Source organism: Erigeron canadensis, chromosome 1, assembly GCF_010389155.1.
Source record: "Erigeron canadensis isolate Cc75 chromosome 1, C_canadensis_v1, whole genome shotgun sequence".
NCBI lineage: Eukaryota > Viridiplantae > Streptophyta > Magnoliopsida > Asterales > Asteraceae > Erigeron > Erigeron canadensis.
Window position 1 is genome coordinate 20558761 of NC_057761.1, and position 23116 is coordinate 20581876.

The 23116-nt window shown below is 34.9% G+C and overlaps 2 protein-coding genes and 2 long non-coding RNA genes across 4 annotated transcripts; 2 read left to right on the plus strand and 2 right to left on the minus strand.

Moving 5' to 3' along the window:
- Nucleotides 1-10953: 10953 nt before the first annotated feature.
- On the minus strand, nt 10954-14677 carry LOC122597523. The gene is made up of 2 exons (XR_006323439.1): nt 14337-14677; nt 10954-11286 (listed from the first exon to the last, which is right to left on the minus strand). It is a non-coding gene; the product is annotated as an uncharacterized LOC122597523 (long non-coding RNA).
- Nucleotides 14678-14721: 44 nt separating this feature from the next.
- On the minus strand, nt 14722-15894 carry LOC122586640 (receptor-like protein EIX1; the record flags this gene model as incomplete). Its single annotated transcript, XM_043758625.1, has 1 exon — nt 14722-15894. A coding segment is annotated over exon 1 (1173 nt), but the record flags the coding sequence as incomplete, so codon positions are not given.
- A 1755-nt stretch (nt 15895-17649) lies between these two features.
- Nucleotides 17650-18469, plus strand: LOC122586166. Its single transcript, XR_006321887.1, has 3 exons — nt 17650-17738; nt 17869-17973; nt 18176-18469. It is a non-coding gene; the product is annotated as an uncharacterized LOC122586166 (long non-coding RNA).
- A 3537-nt stretch (nt 18470-22006) lies between these two features.
- On the plus strand, nt 22007-23067 carry LOC122586648 (alpha-1,3-arabinosyltransferase XAT3-like). Its single transcript, XM_043758631.1, has 2 exons — nt 22007-22042; nt 22237-23067. Exons 1-2 carry the CDS (start codon nt 22007-22009, stop codon nt 23065-23067), a joined length of 867 nt encoding a protein of 288 aa, XP_043614566.1.
- The last annotated feature ends 49 nt before the right edge of the window (nt 23068-23116 follow it).

The window sequence follows — 23116 nt, forward strand, 5'->3', positions numbered from 1 at the left end:
ACAACATATTAAATCTAAGTTGATGTTGTCACATCAACGTGCATCAACAAACTCCCCCTTGACAGCAGCACCTTCGATTTCTTAGTCTTCAAAATCTGATCATTCATCAAACAACAATCTTTTGCTATTTGCATGAATATCTTCATGTAAGCAAAGCTGAAGTATCTTACGATATCTACTTTCTTCATGCTTCCAAAATGGCATAAACGAGCACTCCGTATCGTATAACTTCCTCAGATCATTTCTTGAGAAGTTCACCAGCTGCATCGGATCATAAACTCTTCTCAACAAAATCTGCTTCTTTGAATCTGCATACATTTTGGCTTCACCAGAATTTCGATCAATTTCCCAATTATCCATCTTGTCCAAGACATCTTGTGCCCATTTCTTGGCAGGAACCTTGATCATGCATTTAATATCATGTTGAACAAACTCAACTATTTTATCTGGTTTAACCACTCTTTTCTTCGATCTTGGCTCAATCTTAAATTTTGGTTTATCAGAATCTTTCATGTTCTTCCTTAACCAAAAATCTTTTCTAAGATTCTTACCAACAACGTCAGCTAAGCCATCATCACTTGGATCGATAATCCAGTTATTTCCAAGCTCATGTAAATCTTCTTCACACAAACTTCTGAAATGTCTCTCACACTATGCTAAGTACTGAAAACCTTCTGGTCTTTTAAGCACAAACAACTTCAATTCATCATCATAAAACCAACTCCAGATGATTGTCTTGTACTTTGCAGCATCTTTATTTGAGATATGAGTCCAATACAAATTCGATTTCCACGTTTCCCTATGTATTATCCAATCATTTACTCTTTTCTCGGGAACACGTCGATCAACAATATGTAATGAATCATCATCTCTGAAAGGAACTGGAAAATCATTTGAATTGAATGGTATCGTCACATTAATCTCATATTCAGATGGAATCGACACATCACCATTCTTAGCATACACAACAAAATGTAGAACTTGAGTTAGGCTGCTGAATGGGACTTGAAGCATTCTTTCTCTAACATCTGATCTCTGCTGATCCAACACTCTATTTTCTTCAATCAACGGATCTTCAGGAATTGAGTCCCACACTTCATCAAACCCATAAGGCCTCTTGAATATATCTAGATTTGGTTCAGGGACAAATTCGCCTTCCTCGAGCTCATCACCATCAAAGAATAAATCTGTATAATCTGGATCATCTATTTAAATTTACACAAAATGAACACCAGAATAAAAGAATAAACATAATAATTATAATAAAGATGAAATGTACTTGTATTAAAATAAGATAAATTACATTTTCATTACATAAAATGTCATAACTTATTACACACAATCAAGTATACATTCTATCTATCAATCTTTATAATAGACAAAATTAGAAACCTGAATCACGAGGAGAACCAGAAGGACCAGCACCAGAACCAGAAGCACCTTGCTGAGAAGTATCACCTCCTGTCTCCCCCTCGATCGCTGCACCCTTTCCTCTATCTTCAACTGGGCGAGAAACATTCCTTGCAACAGCATTATCAGCATCATCATCGTCATTCTGACGTCGTGGTTGAACCGCTGACAATCTGCATACCTCTTCCGGAACTTCTCCCCCTTGATTCTTGACCCAGTTGATCAAAAAGGTTAAGGCAGCACGAGTAGCAGTGAGATCTGACTCCAAAGTGCGAACTTTGGTCTCCAAAAGATCAACTCGATGACCAAGAACAGGAACAACAGCAGTAGTCGGGCTTGGAGAATCAGGCATTGCTACAGAAGAAGCTTCAACAACACGTCGACGCTTAATTCTGGTATACTGAAGATCAATACTCCCTTGCCTCTTTGCTGGACTAACCGGACTTGCTCTGTTCACAGGGTCTTCCATATCTTCAAAGATCTCTCGCAATTCAGAATCATGCTGAGCTGCAACATCGGGATCGATCTTAGCAGCAGAAATTGAGTTAGCAGAATCTGAAATTGCTGGAGTTGCGTGACAAGCTTTGCTTCTGCATTCTCTATGAAACAAAACACCCGCTTGATCAAACGACTGATGCGAATGATCGCTTTCAGAAGCAGCCGTAATATCATGTATCATCTTAGTTCGACGTTCAGCAGCAGTAGAATCATCTGTGTCTGTCGCAGTTGTAGCAGCAGAACCGTCGAAACTATCAACATCATCTCCATCATTTCCAACATCCAAACCAGCAGACGCATCCCCGGAGTCATCATCAGAACCATCAACAGAATCATCCGAACTTTCAGAATCACCAGACTCAGAATCGTCATCAACATCATCCATAAACATATCATTCTCAAGACGAGATCGATAGTTTGGATTAATCAGGTGACCAAAAAGTGGTGGATCATGGAGACCAGCCACATTACCCGTATTTGCCTCTAGATCAGCAAAAAGACGCGAAGGCCAAGCATGAAGAACGTAGCGAGGACCTTGGTCATATTCTAAGTCGGGACAAAAATGTCTAACTATAGCCATCACAAATCGAGGATACAGAAGAAATCGCTTTCTCCCCCTAGCATTAATCTGATCAACAAACTCTTGATAAAAATATCGGGAGAAAGGATAAGGGCGATTATATACCAAAGCAACCATCTGCGACGCAATCTGTGCAGATAGTTGATCAAAGCCAGCCTTGCGATTGCTCAAACAGACAAGCAATGCATACGCCAGATACCTCCATCTGCCCTGAAAACCACTCTTGTCAAAAGGAAGTTTGACCTGTCCAACAAACCCCATTCTCTGAAAGCAGCGAAGAAGGAGTTCGAACTCGTAAGTCATTTCAACATCTTCCTCTTCTTGTACGTCTGGTTCTGCTCCTAGATGCAAAATAGTGCGAAGCGACTCAGCATTGAAATCAAATGTGGTGCCTTCAACAATTGCTCGTACAAAACTTTGGCCATCAACCATAACTTCATGAGCAGTAGACCAGAAAGAATCAATATACAGCTTAATCAGTCTCGGCGAATCACAAAAAGCAAAGGATAATCACGAGCGAGCAATGTAGTTGAACATTTCATGAAAATGTTCGCAATTATGCTGATCTGGATCTAGGTTCAGTGCAAGATTGTGCTTTTTCACAAATTGACGTGGAGCGAAAGCCATTTCTGCAAAACCAACCAAAATATCGAAACAACTATAAATAATCACGATAAATGAATTGCCGAGTTGAAAAACCCTAATATGAAAAACCCTAATCCAGAATTTCGCAAAACAAGTCTGAACGAAGATAACCAATAAATTCGTTAAGTAGATAGAACGAAGATAGAAGCTAAATTCGTAAGCAATAACTAAACGAAAATAGATCTTAAGTTCGTAAGAATTAAATCTAAATTTACACCTAACGAAGTTTAAGTTCATAAAGACTAAACTGTACATGCAAGTTCGTAAGTTACAAAACTTATCTTCTAAGTTCGTAACCTATAAACGAAGCCTAAGTTGCTTCAATAATGGATCACCTTCACAGTGAGCTTCAATAGCATCGAACAGTTGCTTTGAAGTCTTGTACTCCTGTTTAGGAAACAAGTGCACTAATTCTTGAGGAATGCACATTCTAAGAGTAGAAAGAGCCTTAACTTCAACAGCATACAAGGATTTTTCTTCACCTTTTAATTCTCCTACTTTGTAATTAGTTGTAACACCGTTTACAGTAAGAGTTGGCCATTCATATCCTTCAGTGATCATAATCCACATATTCAAATCTTCTCGTTGAATATAATCTTTAAATCGACCTTTCCACGCCCAGAAGTCAGCCAATGAAACTAACTTCGGTGGAGAATTAGTACGTCCAACGAGATAATCATGACAGACAAGAGAATTCAGGTATTGAGCAACAGCAGTGTTGGTTGACGAGGAAGCCATTTCGGAATTTTTTTTTTGCACTGAACGAAGATAGATCTTAAATTCGTTTGAATGAGAGAAACGAAGATAGGATTAACTTCGTTTGCAGGAGGAAACGAAGATAGAATTATCTTCGTTTGAAGGAAAGAACGAAGATAAAGCAAAAATCCGTAAGGTGAGAGTAACGAAGATAACTTGAAATTCGTTTGAAGAAACTTAACGAAAATAAAGCTAAAAACGTTGGAAGAACTCGAAACGAAGATGAGGTTAATTTCGTTTGCTAAATTCGTTTGAGAAAACGAAGTTAGCGACAGTAAGGGTGTCGGGAGGTGGATTTTCAGAGAAAAGAATCAAACAAAATGATCTCGAACCTTCGATAAGAAATCGATTGGCTCTGATACCACTTGTGAGTCCCTCGATAGCTATAGATCGCTCTCGAGATCATCTATGATTATGTCGTGAGTGCGGAATCCTCACGAGATAACTAGTTTGATTAGTAAACTGATATATCGCTAATTATCAAATAAATAATCAGCCGTATAGTGCTATCTTCGTTTCTATAAGCTATAGAACGAACTTAGGTGTCTGGAGTACTTGTATGTCGAACGTATATTATCTTAGGGTATTCGTTCGTATATATATGTTTCAGGTCGAACTGGGCTTGCTGGGCTTTGTTCTTACGAACTTAGCTGCCAGCCCATCTAACGAAGTTAATCTTCGTTTGTACCAAACGAAGTTTATCTTCGTTTGCCTCTAACGAAGATATACCTTATCTTCGTTAGATGTAATACTTAGTTATATTCCTAAGTGTTTCATCTTAAGGAATCCTAACACATATTATGTTTGTACTTGTATATCACACAACAAACATCATACATAACACATATATATATAACTCCAAAACATGTAATCGATCATTACCAAAACATAAAGTCCATAATCTATCAATTACATATATAGATACGACATAAATTAACATAATGTCTCAATCTAAACAACATATTAAATCTAAGTTGCTGTTGTCACATCAACGTGCATCAACAGTGACTTATATTGTAATGTAATCCATAATGTGATGATTTAATATGATATAATAGGTTTGTGACCGTTGTGCTCCCCGCTTATCCGCTTAGTCACCTTCTACCAACGCTTAAAGCAAAGGTGAGTTTCGTAGCCCCTACGTTTACGTTATTTGGGGTGGAAAGTGTACTCGTTTGTTAAATGCTTGTTAGTTGATATGATTGATTATGATATTGAACGAGATGATGATTACTTACTTGTTTTGCTTGTTTCACGTGATTGCATGTGTTATGATTACGCATTGTTCATCATGTAAGTCGTGCCGGTTTATTACGCATTATTTATTATGTAAGTCGTGCCAGGAACGTATTTTTACGCATTGTTTATCATGTAAGTCGTGCCGGTTACTACGCATTATTCATTATGTAAGTCGTGTCAGGAAACGTATTTTATGCATTGTTCATCATGTAAGTCGTGCCGATTATCAATATTGTTAAACGTTGACTTGTGTTGATTTGTGTGGACATGATTAGGTATACTAATCCTCGTGTAACGTTAACGGTTGCTATCCCGACACATTTGATCTCTTTATCTAAACCTGCGAACTCACCAACTTTATGTTGACACGTTTTAGTACACTTTTCAAGTGATCAGGTAATTGGAAGACGTGTCGGTTGATGATTGATGGTTTGCATGCTAGGATTAGACTTGGACTTACTGTGGATCTGTGATTCATTATCCCCGCTTATGGGTTATGCTTAGGATCATATGCCATCTTTTGTACTCTCTTTTGTAAACGTTTGATGGTCGTGCTCCTTATGAATTTTTGAATGGTCATGGACTTGTATTTGATTAAATTGTATGGATTACCAATCCTTTTAATGCATCTAGATTTGTCTCTACTTAATTTCCATGTCATGCTGTGCTTTTCTTGTGATATCCCATTATTCCGCCTTGTTGGGGTGTTACAAAGAACAAAGTGCAAGCTGATTCTCAACTTAATTCTTTTATTGATGAATAAAAGGAATTACAAGTAGTTGTATAACAGATTAGCCTACAAATCTAACTACTTGGCTGAATAGCAAGTTACAACTTTGTTAATAAACCTTACTAGCTCAAGCTGAGTAAAACACGGATCCAAGCTGATAATCTTTAATCGTTGTGAGAGTTAACGAACGGATGCACACATTCTTGAGACACAAAGGTTGGTTTATATAGGCATCAACACTGCCTTGGATGTCGCCCATTTCTTTTCACGCGTCTTGATCTAATGGCCTTTGCATGATCAGTACTTGGTGATAGTGACATCATTTTTTTTGTTCCCTTCTTGCTTACCAAGGTTGATCGTGCAGCAACAATACGATGGACACCTCATAGAATATTTACAATCAACAACTGGCACTTCTAGAATGTCCTTTCGGATGCTTATCCAGCTGATTGATGATATATACAAAGTTATAACAACTCTGGAGCACTTGCAATACTCCAGGCTAACAATGTACCTTCTAAGCTGATTGTAAGACCCAAGCTGACCCATCAGCTTGGTCTTCTATCCTTGTTCTTCATCTTTAATTTAGACCAAGTGCTTGTTCTTTTCTCTTGATGCAGCTTGAAAGATACCATCTTCTTATGAAGATATTTAGGCTAACTTAGCTTGGACCCATCTAAGCTGACTCGTCTCTAGACCAAGGTCTTTAAGTATTCTTGAACTGTTGTCATCTTCAAATCTTCTTTGTGAAATATAAGAGTTACTTGACTCCAACAATGCTTGACATATTATTGGGTATCCTAATAGCAGTTACGCACGACTAATCTTAACTACTTGATATTGGTTTTCTTCCCATGGGTAATCAGAAGCAGTTGCATCACTAAACTCTACTCGCACACTAGTTTTATATACACAAATCCACAAACGCGAAGTTAATACCGCTAAAAACCAAAGTAGTTGATCTCAAAGATGTTCATGTGTCAAACTTCAAAATCTAATTACACCACTTCAAGTCATAAAAAATTTTGAGAAAGAAAACAAACTTTTAAATAAAATTTCGAAAGGGGTAAATTCAAAATTTAGAAATATTCAAAATCCTAATATTTTTCTAAAAGGTTTAATTTGAAAATGGTTTTCCAAACACATGCATTGTTGGTCTAGTAACTTGCACATGTTTTGTTTAATTTAAGCAATAAAGTAAATATACAGAAGCACAAAATATAAAGAAATCTAATTTTAACTTTGTTAATGATGTCAGAGTTATAATTTAAAACTAGACTAACTAGTTTTGGGAATCTAGAATACACTAAACATTCTAACTATTACTCGTTTAATATACTAACGGCGAATATGAGTGAAGAAACAACTTCTAACCGTTGCCTATGACTTCATGTATTGCGATGACTCAAGGAATTACACACTTACAAGTTACATCAATGAACAAAAGCTTTGGTCTTCACCATCTATTGACTTTTGTAGACGCACTTGCAAAAGTCTTCAAGGTATTGAATATTATTCTAAAAGTGCATTGTCAACATTCCATTGGTTAATGGTTAAATACATTTGACTTCTAATACTTCTAATTATCCTTTTGTTTTTGGCCATTTTAGATTAATGAAAAATCATGTAGAGTAGTTATACAATATATCCATTCTTTTAATGGATATGAAATAGTCACGTGATTGGTTGACTTTTTCTGAAAGACAAATATGTGACTATTTTGTTGGGCAATTTTCTTCTTTCATATATGTAACATCCGGGTTTTCATCGGTCAACATAACGGGACTAGTAGTTTTAAAACGTCAACTTTGATAAAGTAAACTTTTGTAGTGAAAAGGTAGGCCTATAAATAGTCATTAGAAACGTAATTTTGAAATAGATAATAACATGTCAACGAAGTATTTGAATGAGTCTCGGGTTAAAAGTTTTAACTAAACGAATCATTGCCCGGGGGATACCGGAACTAGTTGTGCGAGTGCTAGTGGGGAACAAAACCCAACTCCTCCTCCTTTTCCTTCTCATTCTTGCACTTGACTTTCTCTCTCACACTTTCCCTCTCTTCTTTTTCTCTCTAAAAGCAAGACCAAACACCCTTCCATTATTTTCTTCATCATCTTCTTTTTCTTCTCTTCATAAATTCGGATTTAGGTTGGTGATAATAACAAAAGTGTTAGAAAATTGTTGTATAATAATAATTTCTTGCAAAACTTTTAGATTTTTGGTTTATGTAAGTGTTCATCTTCTCCGAGTGCTCCAAAACCGGATTTTTAGCTTCGGGTCGAATTGGTAAGTGTTCTATAGCTCAAAATGTTCCTCTTAACTAGTAGAATACTTCCTTGTTGTAGATCTAAACGATGGGAGGTCGATTTGAGTGTAAAATGTGTGTGTTTAGCTTAAAAACGGGTTTTGAGTTAAAGCTTGAGGAATCAGAAGTGGGTTTGTGAAATGATTTGATTTTCACATTTGTTTATACTTGTATTAAGCTGTGTTAGAGTTTAAAGCTTTGATCTTTATGTTTGATGGGTCAATTTGTGTCGAAAATGAGGTTTTTGCTCGAAAACATACGTTATGCACCGCACAAAAGTTTTATGCTCCACATATTTTGAGTTGAAAATTTTCTGACCTCAAAAATGCTGAAATATGCGCCACATATTTCTTGCATGCGCCGCATATTTCCGAGTTCAGCCAACAACCTGAATTTTTGAAGCTATCGTAACTTTTGAACCGTAACTCCGTTTTTGACGTTCAAGATATCGATGGAAGCGTAAATGAGTCTAGTTTACAATGGTATAAGCCTCTGACTCCAAAACATAATTAGAACAAATCAAAAGTTTCGATGAAGCAACAGTGGTCAAGTCCCGACTAGTCATTGTGAAACAAAACGTAACGAGTCTACCTTGGTTGGATCAAAGACTTATAAAAAGGATATAATAAAGCATTTATAGTAGTATTAGGTCAATATTTAGGAGACCTTGACTTTTGAGATGCTTTAGGATTAATGTGATACGTGTATGATAGGTTTCGGCTCTCGTGGACATCAGTTCTTCGGCTCTCGTGGACATCAGTTCTCTTTCCTTTCATCTTGGGATTGTATTGTGCGCGTCGGGTGAGTTTTGTAGCCCCTACTATATGTTGTATGCTTAAGGGGTGGAAAGATACTCGCTATGTGTTTACATGTAATGCTGTGGATTAAGCTTATGTTTATTTTACGTGCATACATTTTTGTGCTAGTACAAGTCATAGGTAGACATGTATCGTGATTGGTATCTTTGTTGACGTAGTTGAACATATAAGATTGTTTTATCCTATACAAGAATGATATTTTGATATGGTATATGATATTTGATGTATTTATATGGTTAGAAATTGGTAGGTTTTCGATATGCTTAATGGGTGTTGGTCGGGTGGAGGGAAAGCCGATGGTATCACCTGTATACAAACCCTACCAATACCTAAATGGCATATTGGAAACCTAGATCCATTTGGTGATTTAGTTAATTGGAAAGCGTTACTCTTTGCTAAACGTGAACGTGTTGTTATGTGGATACATCATTGTTGATTAGACGTCGTATTGTTATATTGATATCGTGTTGTATTATACGTGTGTAAGACCTGACGTTATGGATTGTTTAATCTTTATTATTTATATGTTATGAGACAAAAGACTTATATTATATTTATAGTAAAACGTGACAGTGGATTGAAGAATCCACACCTGGTATGATTATGGCCACATTATGACAATATTATATGTAAGACGATTGACGTATATTATATATATTATGTAAGACGTGATGGTGGATTGACGAATCCACACTCGACATGATCATACTCAGGATACGGGTTGTTGAACCCATAATTTGACGTTATTATTTATATATGACGGAAGACATTATACGTTACGGATTGTTGAATCCACGTTATATATATACATATATGTACTTGTATCGAGGAAATCATTGTTGTTAACCGTTGAACGTTGAACATGTTATGTGATCCTACGAACTCACCAACCTATTGTTGACGTTTTTGTGTATCTTTTCAGGTATAAGAGAAATCGCTTGCAAGCTAGGAGTTGATGCCTATAGATGGACCTAAGGATCGTTTGATTTCATTCTAGATCTTTAGACTCGGGCACAATGCCTTAGTTTGTTTTCCCTTTCATGAGATTTATATGTTGTATTTTGATTCATGTATGACAGTCTCTTGTGTTATATGAACATTATATAGTTTTTCTGAGTAATATCCATTTGCAAGCTCGTTTGAGTTGCATCTCATGTTTTCGCCACTGGTGGGTGTTACAATATACACTTAATTTAGAGATACAAAATTGGAATTAAAATACTTAGACAAACATACATAACACTGACTTGATGTTCATCAAAGAATGACATTAGCAACCAAGTATGGAATGATGGTATATATAGAGCAAGTACGTGTAGTAATATTAAAACACTAAAACAAGTATAGATGAAGGTAAATTATAAAAAAAGGATGTCGTTAGCTACATCTTAAAGACATTTTTGAAAATTTATCATCCGAGACAATACAACCCACATACATGTGTCATATAATTAGATTTAGCATCAACTTATTTTTGATTAATAATAATTCATTTTGGATTTTATATCATCATTAGTAATGGATAAAAAGACTGCCTTTGTTATTTTAGTTGTTTTAGTTAGCCAGGTATAACTTGCATGCTCACTAATTCTTCAAAGGTTAGATAGAATTATGTAGTTTACTACATGAACCTTTTATAATATACCTGAAGACAAATCATACGAATACAAAGAGTGTTTTAACGAACTTTTCTTAAAATGTCATAATACACAACCTATTATCTACTACCAAACACATAATTATAGTACATTAGTACATATAATACTGAAAAATCATAGTAGACTAAATTATATATGCTAAAACTTACTTTTCATTATAATAAAACACAAAACTTTTGATTCTTGAAGCATAATCTTGTAGAATCTTCACATCAACGTAAGGTACCAATATAACCTTGTCGAAGATTAATTTTTGAACCCAAAAATAATACCCCCATTCATTTGATAAACAAACCACAACATAAAACATTAAATTAGAAAAAAAAATGTTTTTTGTGAATCCAAAAGTATTATACCTCATTAGAAAGACTTCCTTTTAATTCGAGCGAGAGTCACTAGAATTGAAATAGTTAGCCAACTGCAAACATTCTCTATCATTTCAAAGTAAGTTATCCTCCAAATCCTAATAAAGTGCAAGCTACCAATAAGTCCCATAAATCCAATAACGAAACCCGAGACCATACCGGTATAAAACCATGACAAACCATGTAAACTATCTTTACTTTCACCATCACCAACATGAGTGTATAATAAATTGCTTTCTTTGCAATTTCTTGGCAGTGGTTTTCCACATAGTCCGTTGTTCCCTTCATACATTGTAGGATCATTAAAAGTATTAAACTGATTTCCAACTGGTATTGGACCAAATAGTTTATTAAATGATAGGTTCAAGTAGCTTAGAAATATCAAGTTGCCCATACTTGGAGGAATTTGACCTGACAACTTGTTGCTCGACAAATCTAAAGATTCCATTGACTTCATATTTCCAATACTTTTTGGAATGTGTCCACTTAACAGGTTTCTTGAAAGATTTAAAGATTTCAGTGATATAAGATTCATCAATACATCAGGAATTTCTCCATCAATTTTGTTGTTCGAGAGATCTAAGGATACAAGAAACCTAATTGTCTTGGTATACTTCAATTGAAGGCCCTTTATGTATGCCTCGACATTTTCTTCATATATAAAGGGATTATCTGTGGTGTCGAAGTCAATCGTCATCGTCATCATACCCGTTATATTACCAAAGCAATGAGGGATACTTCCTGTTATGCTATTATTTGCCAGGTTTAAATATTGAAGATGCTTGATTTGACAAAGTTCGGTTGAAATCTTACCCATTAACTTATTTGATTGGAGATTCAAGATTCTAAGCTTTGATAGTTTTTTTCCAATCCAAGAAGGGATATTACATGTTAGCAAATTGTTCCCTAGATCAAGGGTTTCCAAGCCTATCATGTTATGTAAAGCCACCGTGATAGTGCCCTGAAATTTGTTGTTGTGCAAATGCAAAGACCGAAGCTGTGATAAAGAACCTAATGAGCTTGGAATATCTCCCGTTATAGTGTTATTTGTAAGATCGATCGTCTGTAGTTGAATCAAGTTTCCTAAGCACATCGGAAGAACTCCAGAAAAGTTATTATTGGATAAATCCAATATCACTAATCTAAGTTTCTCGCATAAGTGAGCTTGAATGCTTCCATTAAAACAGTTGTTTCCAATATTGAAAACTAGGAGACCTGATTAGGTAATCATTAGTCTATTTAAATATATAAGAAAAGAGAAATTGTCTTAGGTTGAACTATAGTTAAATTGAACTACAGTTAAAATTTATATATTAGTAGACAAATATTGGCATAGAAACACATTAGTCTTTTTTAAACATAAACAAAACTTTTTTTCACACTGCAATGAAGTAATTTGAACTTGATTTGTGTAATCAAGAAGGATTAACATTAGTGTGTGTTAGAATGAAAGTGTGTGGAAGGAAAGACAGAGAAAAATATATCTTTTTAATATGTGTGATTAACCGGGGGAAGGGGGGGGGGCTTATTACAATATGTAGTTATAAGTAAGGGTGAACATGGGTCGATTTGAGTCGGCTTTTTCCCTAAAACCTAAACCCAAAGTGATCTATTCGCTTTTTAGGAAACCAAAACCGTTGGATTTGGTTTTGGTTCGGTTCGGTTTGTCAGCTTTTCGGTTCGGTTTGGATCTGTTTCGTTTTTATACGCTTTTTGTTTATTATGCTATAAATTTAACTTTCAATTCTTAAGGAAAAAATATTATATCAAAACTATAATATACGAGCAATGGTTTTAATTAACTAATTATACTTTTTTTGTGTTAAAATTGATATAATATTTTTATAAAATGAATTGACGTTGTATTACGTTTTCATCAAAAACATAGAATTTGTTAATTTGTATACTAAAAAGGCAAAAAAAAATTAAAATATATTAACATATTTACTAACTATAGGTAATAAATATAAATGTAATATGATATATTTATAAAATAAATTAAAATGTATTTGGTTCGGTTTGGTTCAGTTTTTGATCGGGTTTTTGCATATGAAACCAAAACTCGAACCGATCCGTTCCATTTTAGAAAACAAAAACCAAACCGACCGGTTTCGTTCGGTTTTCGTGGTTCGGTTTTCTCATTTTTTTTTTGTTTTTGGTTTTCTTGTTCGGTTTTTGCTCACTCCTAGCTATAAGTGGAATCTTCTTATATGCTAATAGACCATTGTTTAAATGAATTATCGCCCAATCAGAGTTATTGATTTTTTCAAATTGATTTTTGTTTTCAATTTTGACTTTTACTATTATAAAAAATATGGGCCGACAAAAACTTTAATTTAAATTACTGAAATGATACTTGTGGTTTTATCGAAATTACTGCATATCTGTAAGATACACCAATGGTACCTATTTTTATATAAATTCACATTCAGACCATACCTTACATTGACGGTCGTTAGTTTTCTTAAAGTAGGCCTACTCGTGAAATATGAAACACGTTATACACCATCCATGTAATTTATTCTTATTATCTATCAAGGAATTCGTTTTTTTATAATAAATTTATTAATACTAGTATTATATAATAAACCATTATCATTTTATGAAAAATGTTTTATTTTTTAAAAACTATATATTGTTATTTTACAAATTTTATTATTATTTTCTAAAGATTTTATGTATAAAAACTTTTAAAAAATATGTATCAAAATTCTAAGAGATTTATATTAAAAAATATTAGTATTTATTTATTTATTATTGTCAATGAATTGATGATTCATTGGTAATGTATTGTCGAATTTCATCTCTTTACATATTATTATTATTCTTATCATTATTTTTGATGACTTAAAATTGAGTTACTTTTTCTAATGTATTAAAATACTACTACTTGAAGTATTTTATAGTCTTTATTAAACTTCCAATGCGATTTTTATAGAAAATAGTAATAATATATCAATTATTACCAATTTTACAAAATATTTAATTATGTTTTTATTGGTTTGGGAAAGGATTTTGGTCTTTTATCAATTCATTCATAATACAAAAGATAAAAAAATTTATGGAAAAAGTAAATATCTAATGTATTAGATATACGCAAAGAGTGAAATCTAATCGGTTCTTTTAATAATAAAATTAAAAGTACGAGTATTAATTAATTATTAAATTTGTTCAAACAAACAAAGTTATTATCTACTAGTTTATAAACTCAAATATAAATGAAAAGATTATTCATGAGATCGTTATTCATGGCAGATTTTGGGAAATAGATCTGATCACAAGTCAAGTGTCAAAAATAAAAAAAGTTAATTATCCAGTAATTGTATACCTACCTGTGTTGTTGGTATTTATCCGTGGTAAATTTCCACGGATCTGATTGTCGGACAGATCCAAGCACTGAAGATGAGAGGAGATGTTATGAAACCACTCTGGTATGCTTTCTCTTATACTCGAATTTCTAAGAGATAACCATCGAAGATGTGTTTGTGTTTGAAGCCAGTTTGGGAATTGGGGTCCCATGTTGCAGCAGGATCTTAAAAGCAAATACTCCAATTGGAAGGGAGGAATCCAATGACGGCTGACATTAAAGTGAATTTCAGACAAGAACAATTGGGTTAGATTGTAGAGTTTGGCGAAGTGAATTTCAGAAACAACCCCACTCAATCGATTATTATGAAGACCAAGGGAATAGAGGTTTGAAAGCTGACCAAGACTAGTGGGAATGCTCCCACTCAATTTGTTATTGTTAAGATAGAGTTCTTGTAGGCTGGTGAGTAGTCCAATGCTTTCCGGTATGCTCCCACTTAACTGGTTATACGAAAGACCAAGGGATTGGAGGTTTGAAAGCTGACCAAGACTAGTGGGAATGTTCCCACTCAATTGATTAAAACCAAGATCGAGAGTTTGTAGGCTGGTGAGTAGTCCAATGCTTTCAGGTATGCTCCCACTCAATTGATTAAGCAAAAGAGAGAGGTATGTTAGAGATGATAGGCCACCAAGTGAGGGAGGTATCCGACCAGACAATTGATTCCATGAAAGGTCCATGTGAGAAAGAGAGCTCAAGTTTCCAATTGAATCAGGTATCCCCCCATGGAAGCTGTTACCTCCAAGGTTTAGATGCACGAGTCCAGTAAGGTTTGATAACCAAACGGGGATGGTGGAGTTAAGGTAATTGAGAGAGAGATCAAGTGAATTAAGAGAAGTGAAATTGATGACTTTTATAGAGGCGATATTGATATCACACATGCGCAAGTTGAGTGTAAGCAAAGAAGGTAACATGTTAACTGGATGCAACCAATCAATATGGTTACCGATTGTTATCCTTGACAAATCCAAGTGCTTTAACGACGACAATAAAGACACCCACAGCATATCATTATTCAACATCAAATGGTTATTATTACTAAGATCAAGATTTTGTAACCTTGAGAGATTTCCTAGATGAGGAGGGACCGCACCACTAAATCCTGAGTCTGATAGGTTAAGGTATTCCAAATACTTGAATGACCCTAAGAATCCAGGAATATTTGGTCCAATGAAATAGTTCATGCTCAGGTCCAAGTAACGCAAATGCGTCAAGTTGAGTAAGAAAGGACTTACCTTACTTCCATGCCAGAAAGACAATGTAGATCGAAGATCAAGTTTGACAACATGACCAGTTCTCCTGTCACACCCAACTCCCCGCCATTCACAACATTCTAGTCCTGTCCATGTGGACAGCTGATTTGATTTGTCCAAGAGGCCTTGTCTGATTACAATCAGTGATTGCCGCTCTCTTTGGATACATGTAACGTTTGAGGAAGCGGTGATCATGGTGTTGCTGTTGCTTGCGCCATACGTTTGAACAAACAGGAATAATAATATAAAACTGAAATGAAAAGTGGTTTCCATTTTTGTGTAGTTAAGGTAGAATGTAAGTTGTATAATTCAGGAGGGGGAATGGGGCACATATATAACACAGCATGTCTTAAAATCTGTTATGAACGTATAGTTAGGTTGATATCGACTTGAGTCCCCAAGTCATTTTTAGTAGACTTGGAGTCAGTCAAGGATCACACAAAGTCTTTCAAGAGATAGTGGCCACATGCAGAGATAGATTGTGGGTCAATAACGTGTTACTCCTATTGTTGTCAGCCAATGCTTGTTGGTAAATCGCACAATTGTCATGGTCAAGAATTTAACAGTAGACTTGGGAGTTATGAATGGTTCAAAGTCTTTCAAGTGCTGGTGGCCACATACATAGCAACTTGGTTGGGTGATAATAACATGTTAATGTCAGTCAACGGTTGTTGACTGTAGTTTTAAACACAAACGTTCTATCAACAGCAAATATTGTGATCTCTCTTAATTTCACTTAAAGTAGGATGTGTCTTCTTAGGTGATTTTTTGCTAGTTCACTTCTCAATTGAATTCTAAGTATTGGGTTAGTGGTGGAATTTTTTTCTACTGGTTTTCTTTGCCGTCATGTCCTCTTTCAAGCTATCTGTCATTTGGCGTCTTAGTCGTTATATTTTTGGGAGTTATAAGAATGATGACTGATGTTATTGAGTTGCAGGTCTAAGTCTTGGTGTCTTAAATCAAGTTAACGTATTTCATTCTTTGTGCAGCTGCGTTTAGTTTTGATGATTATTTTTCACGAGAAGTACAATTTGATCAATTCTAACTTTGCTAATGATTATTTACTTAATGGTCATGTTATGTAGCATGCATTCAAGCGCGTCAGCATCAGGTTTGTTTATCTAGGCAGTAACATTGTTGTATTTCACATTATGGTGACCAGTACCTATGGTAGTGGTGATTCCTTGTCATTATATTGCAACTTGTTGGTCTTCATGACAGGCTTATATCATGTGTATAGAACCAGATAGTAAGATCGTGCTTGTTGATACATTGGATTATATCAATTTTTTATTTATTTTTTATTTTTTATTTTTTTGGAAAGGTTGGATTATATCATCTGATGCATCTTTATTAAGGTTTATATTCTCTTCACATTGCTTATTACAACATTTGTATTCAAACACCATTGTTTTCATTTGGTTGTTCTATATCTGATTTACATGCTTGAAACTGATCATTTTAATAGTCTGAACATAAAATGCAGGTCAATCATAACTGAAGTCATGGAAATTTTATGAGTTGAAAAACGTTTTTGATCAAAGCTTAAGATTTGATGAGATCATGGCTAGTTAATATTAGGAAGTACTGTAAGACTTGAATGATGAGAATGACCACTTACAGATATAAAGAAAAATTGTGGCACTTACGGCATTCAGAAACTTGCTTTCTTGACTTATAGTGATTATTATGGGACAATTCAGGTACGGTGATAGCATATTCCTTGTGCTGTTTGTGGATTGCTCTAAATAGCCTTGGTGCAAAGGTAACATCGAAACAGTATGTTATATGGATTATCTTTAAGTGCTGATTTGTGCTTCACTTGACTAAATTGTATGAGTCATATGCTAGACTGCTGAAAACTCATGTAAACAACTCAAGAAGCTAGTGACTTGTTGGAATAATGTGAAGACTCGGGTAAATATACGTGTGAACTCCTAAAAGAGTCCAACCCTACATGCTGCAACATGAATATACGTGTTATAATGTTTATGCCCAGTAATGACAAACTTTTTTATTGGACAGAAAACTGATGAGGCGAGGAAAAAGATCCGTTCCAGGTCAAATGAGCCGTGGCAACTGGAACCAATTCCTTTTGTATTTTTCTGCATGAAGAGGTAGCAATACTTCGTGTTTTTGTTTCATATTCATCTTCACCACCGTGCACTCTAATTTGATAGCATTACATGTATATGCGTTTCAAGTATATACTTCTCTTAACTAGCTAACACACACTTTATATTGCAGAAAGGAAAGAAAGGTGTTGTTTTATTATCATGTGATATACCATACTGGATAAGTCGTACGCGTAAAGATGGAAGCATTGTGAATGGACTAGTTGCGGAAGTTATGGTATGTATTTCTGTTATTCTCTATCAAAATGGCTGGGTTGGGTCAGTCTGGGTAATGGGTCTTAAAGGTTTCACCTCAAACAGGGCACATATCAGATGGGCATGGTTTATAAAAAAAATTCGTTTAATGCACTGACTTTCTTGTGTTTATGGTTGTTTTTCTAATTAAATACTGATACCTTTTAATCATCACATGATTTCAGGTTGCTAATGATTCATGTATGCTCTTTCTCTATCTGTCGCTTTCTCTCTCTCCCTCTATCTCACTTCCAAGAATGTAGCTAGATTGCTGTAATGTAGTTAGGCTAATGTGGCTTTTATATTCTATTTTTATAGCAATAGATAGATTTGGGTTAATGGGTTGTATTTTACTGATAACAGGTCCAAATGGTCAAATGGGTCTCTAAAATGCTCATTTAGATGCTTAAAACTTTTGTATATGTTTTATTTTTAATAAGATGACTGAAACGGAAACAGGCCTAACGGGTCAAAGTAAAGTACGGGTTAAAACTTTAGTGTATGTTGTATGCTTTCCACATGAACCATGCCCTCTTAGTGTGATAGTTTTGTTTAACAGAATGTTAAATGCTTTCACATGAACCATGCCCACATGCCCTCATAGGTAAACTACATGTATTGATCAGTGATGAGGTATAGTATTTGGTCGATCGATATGTGGAATGAAGTCCAGGAAACCAATAATAAAATGAAATCAAAGTTGAATTTTTGAATTCACTTTTAGTTTGGTTTTGGACCTAGTCAACGTTGTAATATGGTTTATCGATTGATTTATGTTGATTTTCAAACCAAATCAAAAACCGAATTATATATTACTGGAACAATAGAAGCCATTAGGATAGGTAGCAGAAATTGGTACCCAGATTATGTCATACTCATACACAATTATGACTCATACACAATTATACTTGACAATGTGCGAACCTAATTAGTTGAACTCAACAATGTTCATCCGCACTTCAAAGTCAAGAGTATGCATGTGCAAAACTTCAAAATCTAATGTCGCCACTTTAGGTTATAGGGAATTTGAGAAAGAAAACAAAGAAATTTCCAAATTTGGTAAAAAGAAGATTTTCAAATCTTCAAAAGCCTATTCTTTTTAAAAGCTTTTAATTTGAAAACCGTTTTTCGAACACATATATTGTTGGTCCAGTAACTTGCACAAGTCTATCTTAATTTAAAGCAACAAAGTAATTAAGTAAATAATACAAAAAAAAAACACAAAGTACAAAGAAGTTGAATGTTCACTTTATTAATGACGACAGAGTTACATCTCTTAGTTAAACTAGTCACATGCCCGCACGATATAACGATACAGTGGTGGAGACGACGGGTGGAGGTGGTGGCGGAGACAGGTGGTGGTGGTGGGGTGGGCGGTGGCTAATGCGTGATTATTAATGTAAAAGTAATTGATATAAAAGTAGCATGGTTGGGATAATTAGTAAGCATCCTGGCCTGTGGAGACAGAGGTCATGGGTTCGATCCTCATCCAATGCAAGGTTGAAGAGTCTTTTTTACTATCTAGGTAGAAAATGAAAGCATCCTCTCTACTTAAGTAGAGGTAAGGTTTACCTACAACTGTTAGTTAAACTAGTCACATGCCCGCACGATGCAACAATATAGTGGTGGAGACGACAGGTGGAGATGGTGGCGGTAACAGGTGGTGGTGGTGGTGGTGGGGTGGGTGGTGGCGCTAATGCGTGGTTATTAATATAAAGGTTATTAATACAAAAGTAGCATGGTTGTATCAGTTTAAACATCTTGGCCTGTGAAGACAGAGGTCATGGGGTTCGATCCTCATCCCATGCAAGGTTGGAGGGCTTTTATACTATTTAGGCAAAAAATGAAAGCAGTCTCTCTACTTAAGTAGAGGTAAGGTCTGTCTACATCTTAACCTCCCCCACACACCGTCAAGGTATTGAGGCTCAAAACCCGCGAAAGGCGGCACTAAGCAGTTTCTTTCTTTCTTTTTTTAATTGATATAAAAGGAGGTATAATAGTTATTTTGAGAGTTGGGAAATTTATGTCATAAATAATATTACTAAGGGTATCATAGGTATATTGGGTGGAGATATTTAAATTAGTGAATAAATAAAATGAATAGTTTGAGTAAATCAAGTTCTTTCAAAAAGTTATTATATATTCAACCTAAAGTTTTATTAATAATTCCCATCATTCTTCTCATTTTTATCTTTAAAAAAAAAATCATGGTCATGTAATTTCTCAATAAAGAAACATACGTTTCACTTTAATTTAATTTTTGAAATTTTGTTCATGTTTATTCATTGTTTGATATTGAATTATTATGATAGTGTTATTAATTTCCAACTCTTTTAATTTATTTTGTTGTCAATAGTAGGTTCACCATGACTTCTTCTATAAAAAATTTTCTTCGTTTAAATTTATTTTGCTCATTAACTTATTTTGCTCATTATTTACATTTTTTTGTAATTTAAAATATGACATATATTTTGTTATTTTTTATTAGATGAAAAGAGGATAACGTTGGTTCAAATTGAAGTTTTAAACCTAACCCATGTTAATCATCATCTCACGCTTGATAACAAGAATAGTACGGGATTATAAGAAATAATAATACTAACAGAAACCATCATGCCAAACGGTGAGCATGAAAGTCAACTACGGGATTTTATTGAAAACGTGGGTAGCAATAGTTAACAAACGAATCCTCATTATTCTTTCTGGTAGGCAACTAAAGTTGGATTGTACATATTGTTATATACATTACATAGAAGTATGTATATAATTAACTGGCCATATATGTTATAACTCATCACAAGCATTTTAACATGTTTATAGAGAAAGATCAAAAAATGAAAGAGCACGATATATTTGCTCGCAGCTTTAATCAACAAGACCAAAAAAGATTTGGATATGGTGCATTATTTGGATGTTTCGTGGTCACATGGTACTTGTGTACGGTATTCAAGCCTTACTTCGCCCCCCTACGTAAGTACATACAACTTCTTAGACTAAAGGGAGTGGACCAAAAATTGGCCGACCCTCGCCCTCTCTCGCCCGAAGTCGCCCCCCACACCACCCCCCTTCGCCGACTTCGCTTTTACCCGACGCACAAAGCTCGCCCCTTTGTGCTACGGAGTCGGCCAAAGTTGCCCCCCACACCACCCCCCTTGCCCGACTTCTCCTAAATCCACATATTTTTACCTTTTTTACATAGAACACCCCCTACCCCACATGCCACATGGCACAAGTCGCCCACCCCTTAAAAACCCACCCATTTCCATCTTTTTTGAGAGGCAACTCTTTTTATCCCAAATGCCACATGATACAAGTCGCCCCCTCTTCCCCCGACACCACTCCTCTTAGTCTTACATGTTAACTCGCAAGACCGATAAATTTTTGGCCCAATATGGGTCCAACACGGGGAATATTTAATGTGTGTAGGTTTGTTTATCTAATTGTTTTATTTGATCTGATTTTTATGGTTTTTTCAGTGAATTTAAGGTTAATGATGGTTGATGAACTAAAATTGGCGATGGTTACCGATATCACTAGCAACCCCAAGCGGCCATGTAAGTTAATTTGATCATGTTAAATAAAGTATGTTTACACATGCAACAAATCTCTTTACTTCTAACACAAGTAGGCAACATAAAAATATGTGTAAGTACATTATTGATGATTTTCATCTCCATATAAAAGCAAAATGATTTACAAGCAACAAAATTTCTAACACGCCTGGATGACTTGATACACTAATTGTAAAACAAAATACGAGTAATACAAATAAGGTTTTTAAAGTTGAATATATATACATGATGGTAATAAAACTATTAAAGTGTGTTGCATTTCATGCACTAATCTCAATGATTTTCTGTAATTGTTTGTTAGTGAATCTTTCTGCATCAGTTTTGTTCATCTTATTCAAGATCTAGTAGTCAAGATCTTATTTGATGTGTTTTTTTTTTTTATCTATTACTTGTTTTACAACAACTAGATGTTGAAACAACGGAAACAAAGCTAATCTGCAAAACATGGAAAAGGAGATCTTATCAGATGTGTTTTTTAAAGTACTAATCTGAATGATTTTTTTCACTTGTAATTTGTGAATATTCCTGCATCAGTTTTATTTATCTTGTTCAAGATTTAATAGTCAAGATCTTATCAGATGTGTTTTTTAATCTAATACTTGTTTTGCAACAACTAGATGTTGAAACAATGGAAACGAAGCTAATCTGCAAGACATGGAAAGCTAATCTGCAAGACATGGAAAAGGAGATCAGATACCTGCAAGATGAAGGGCGATATAAGAATTCATGGGAATTCTTCAACTATTTTCGTTTCTACAAAAAATGTCACAAATGCTTTGGTGACAATAAAACCTTATGCACGCAAAGGCGATGCAAGTGCAATGGAACATATTACAAATTTCACCATCAAGGCGGTCAAAGAACAAGCTGAAGCAATGCCTAAATGCAGCGAAAAACATGATGTACCAGCTATCGTTTTTTCGGTTGGTGGTTATAGCGGAAACAACTTTCATGCCTTCTCAGATATTATCATCCCTCTCTATGCAATTTCTCGGAAACTCAATGGAGAAGTGAAGTTTCTCACGACGAATAGAAATTCTCGATGGACTAGCAAGTTTCAAAATATATTAGATAAGTTATCAAGGTATGAAATCATTGATATTGATGTTGAAAATAAGGTACATTGCTTTCCAAGTATGATAGTAGGTCTAATACAGGACGACCGAAAAGAGCTAAACATGGATGCAATGAAAGATTTCTCAAATTTCTTGAGAAGTGCCTACTCGTTGGATCGTTCAAAAGCCATAAAGTTAACCAATGGCACGACTAAAATGCCCCGACTCTTGATAGTTTCAAGGAAAAATTCAAGAAGTTTTACAAATGTGAAAGATATGGTTGGTGTAGCAAGAGATATAGGATTTGAGGTGATTGTGAGTGAGATGAATTCGAACTTGACTCAAACATCGAAGCTCGTAAACTCATGTGATGTGATGATGGGAGTTCATGGTGCAGGGTTAACAAATGTCGCACCCCGTTGTAGCGGAAATACAGGGTTAACAAACTAATTGCGTACTAACCAAAGGCTAATAGAAATTACATCCATTTAATACCAAA

Coding starts and splice junctions, on each gene's coding strand:
- LOC122586648 (XM_043758631.1), top strand. CDS start 22,007: ATGGAAAAGGAGATCTTATCAGATGTGTTTTTTAAA. Junction 22,043..22,236: donor TATCAGATGTGTTTTTTAAA/GTACTAATCTGA, acceptor CTAATCTGCAAG/ACATGGAAAAGGAGATCAGA.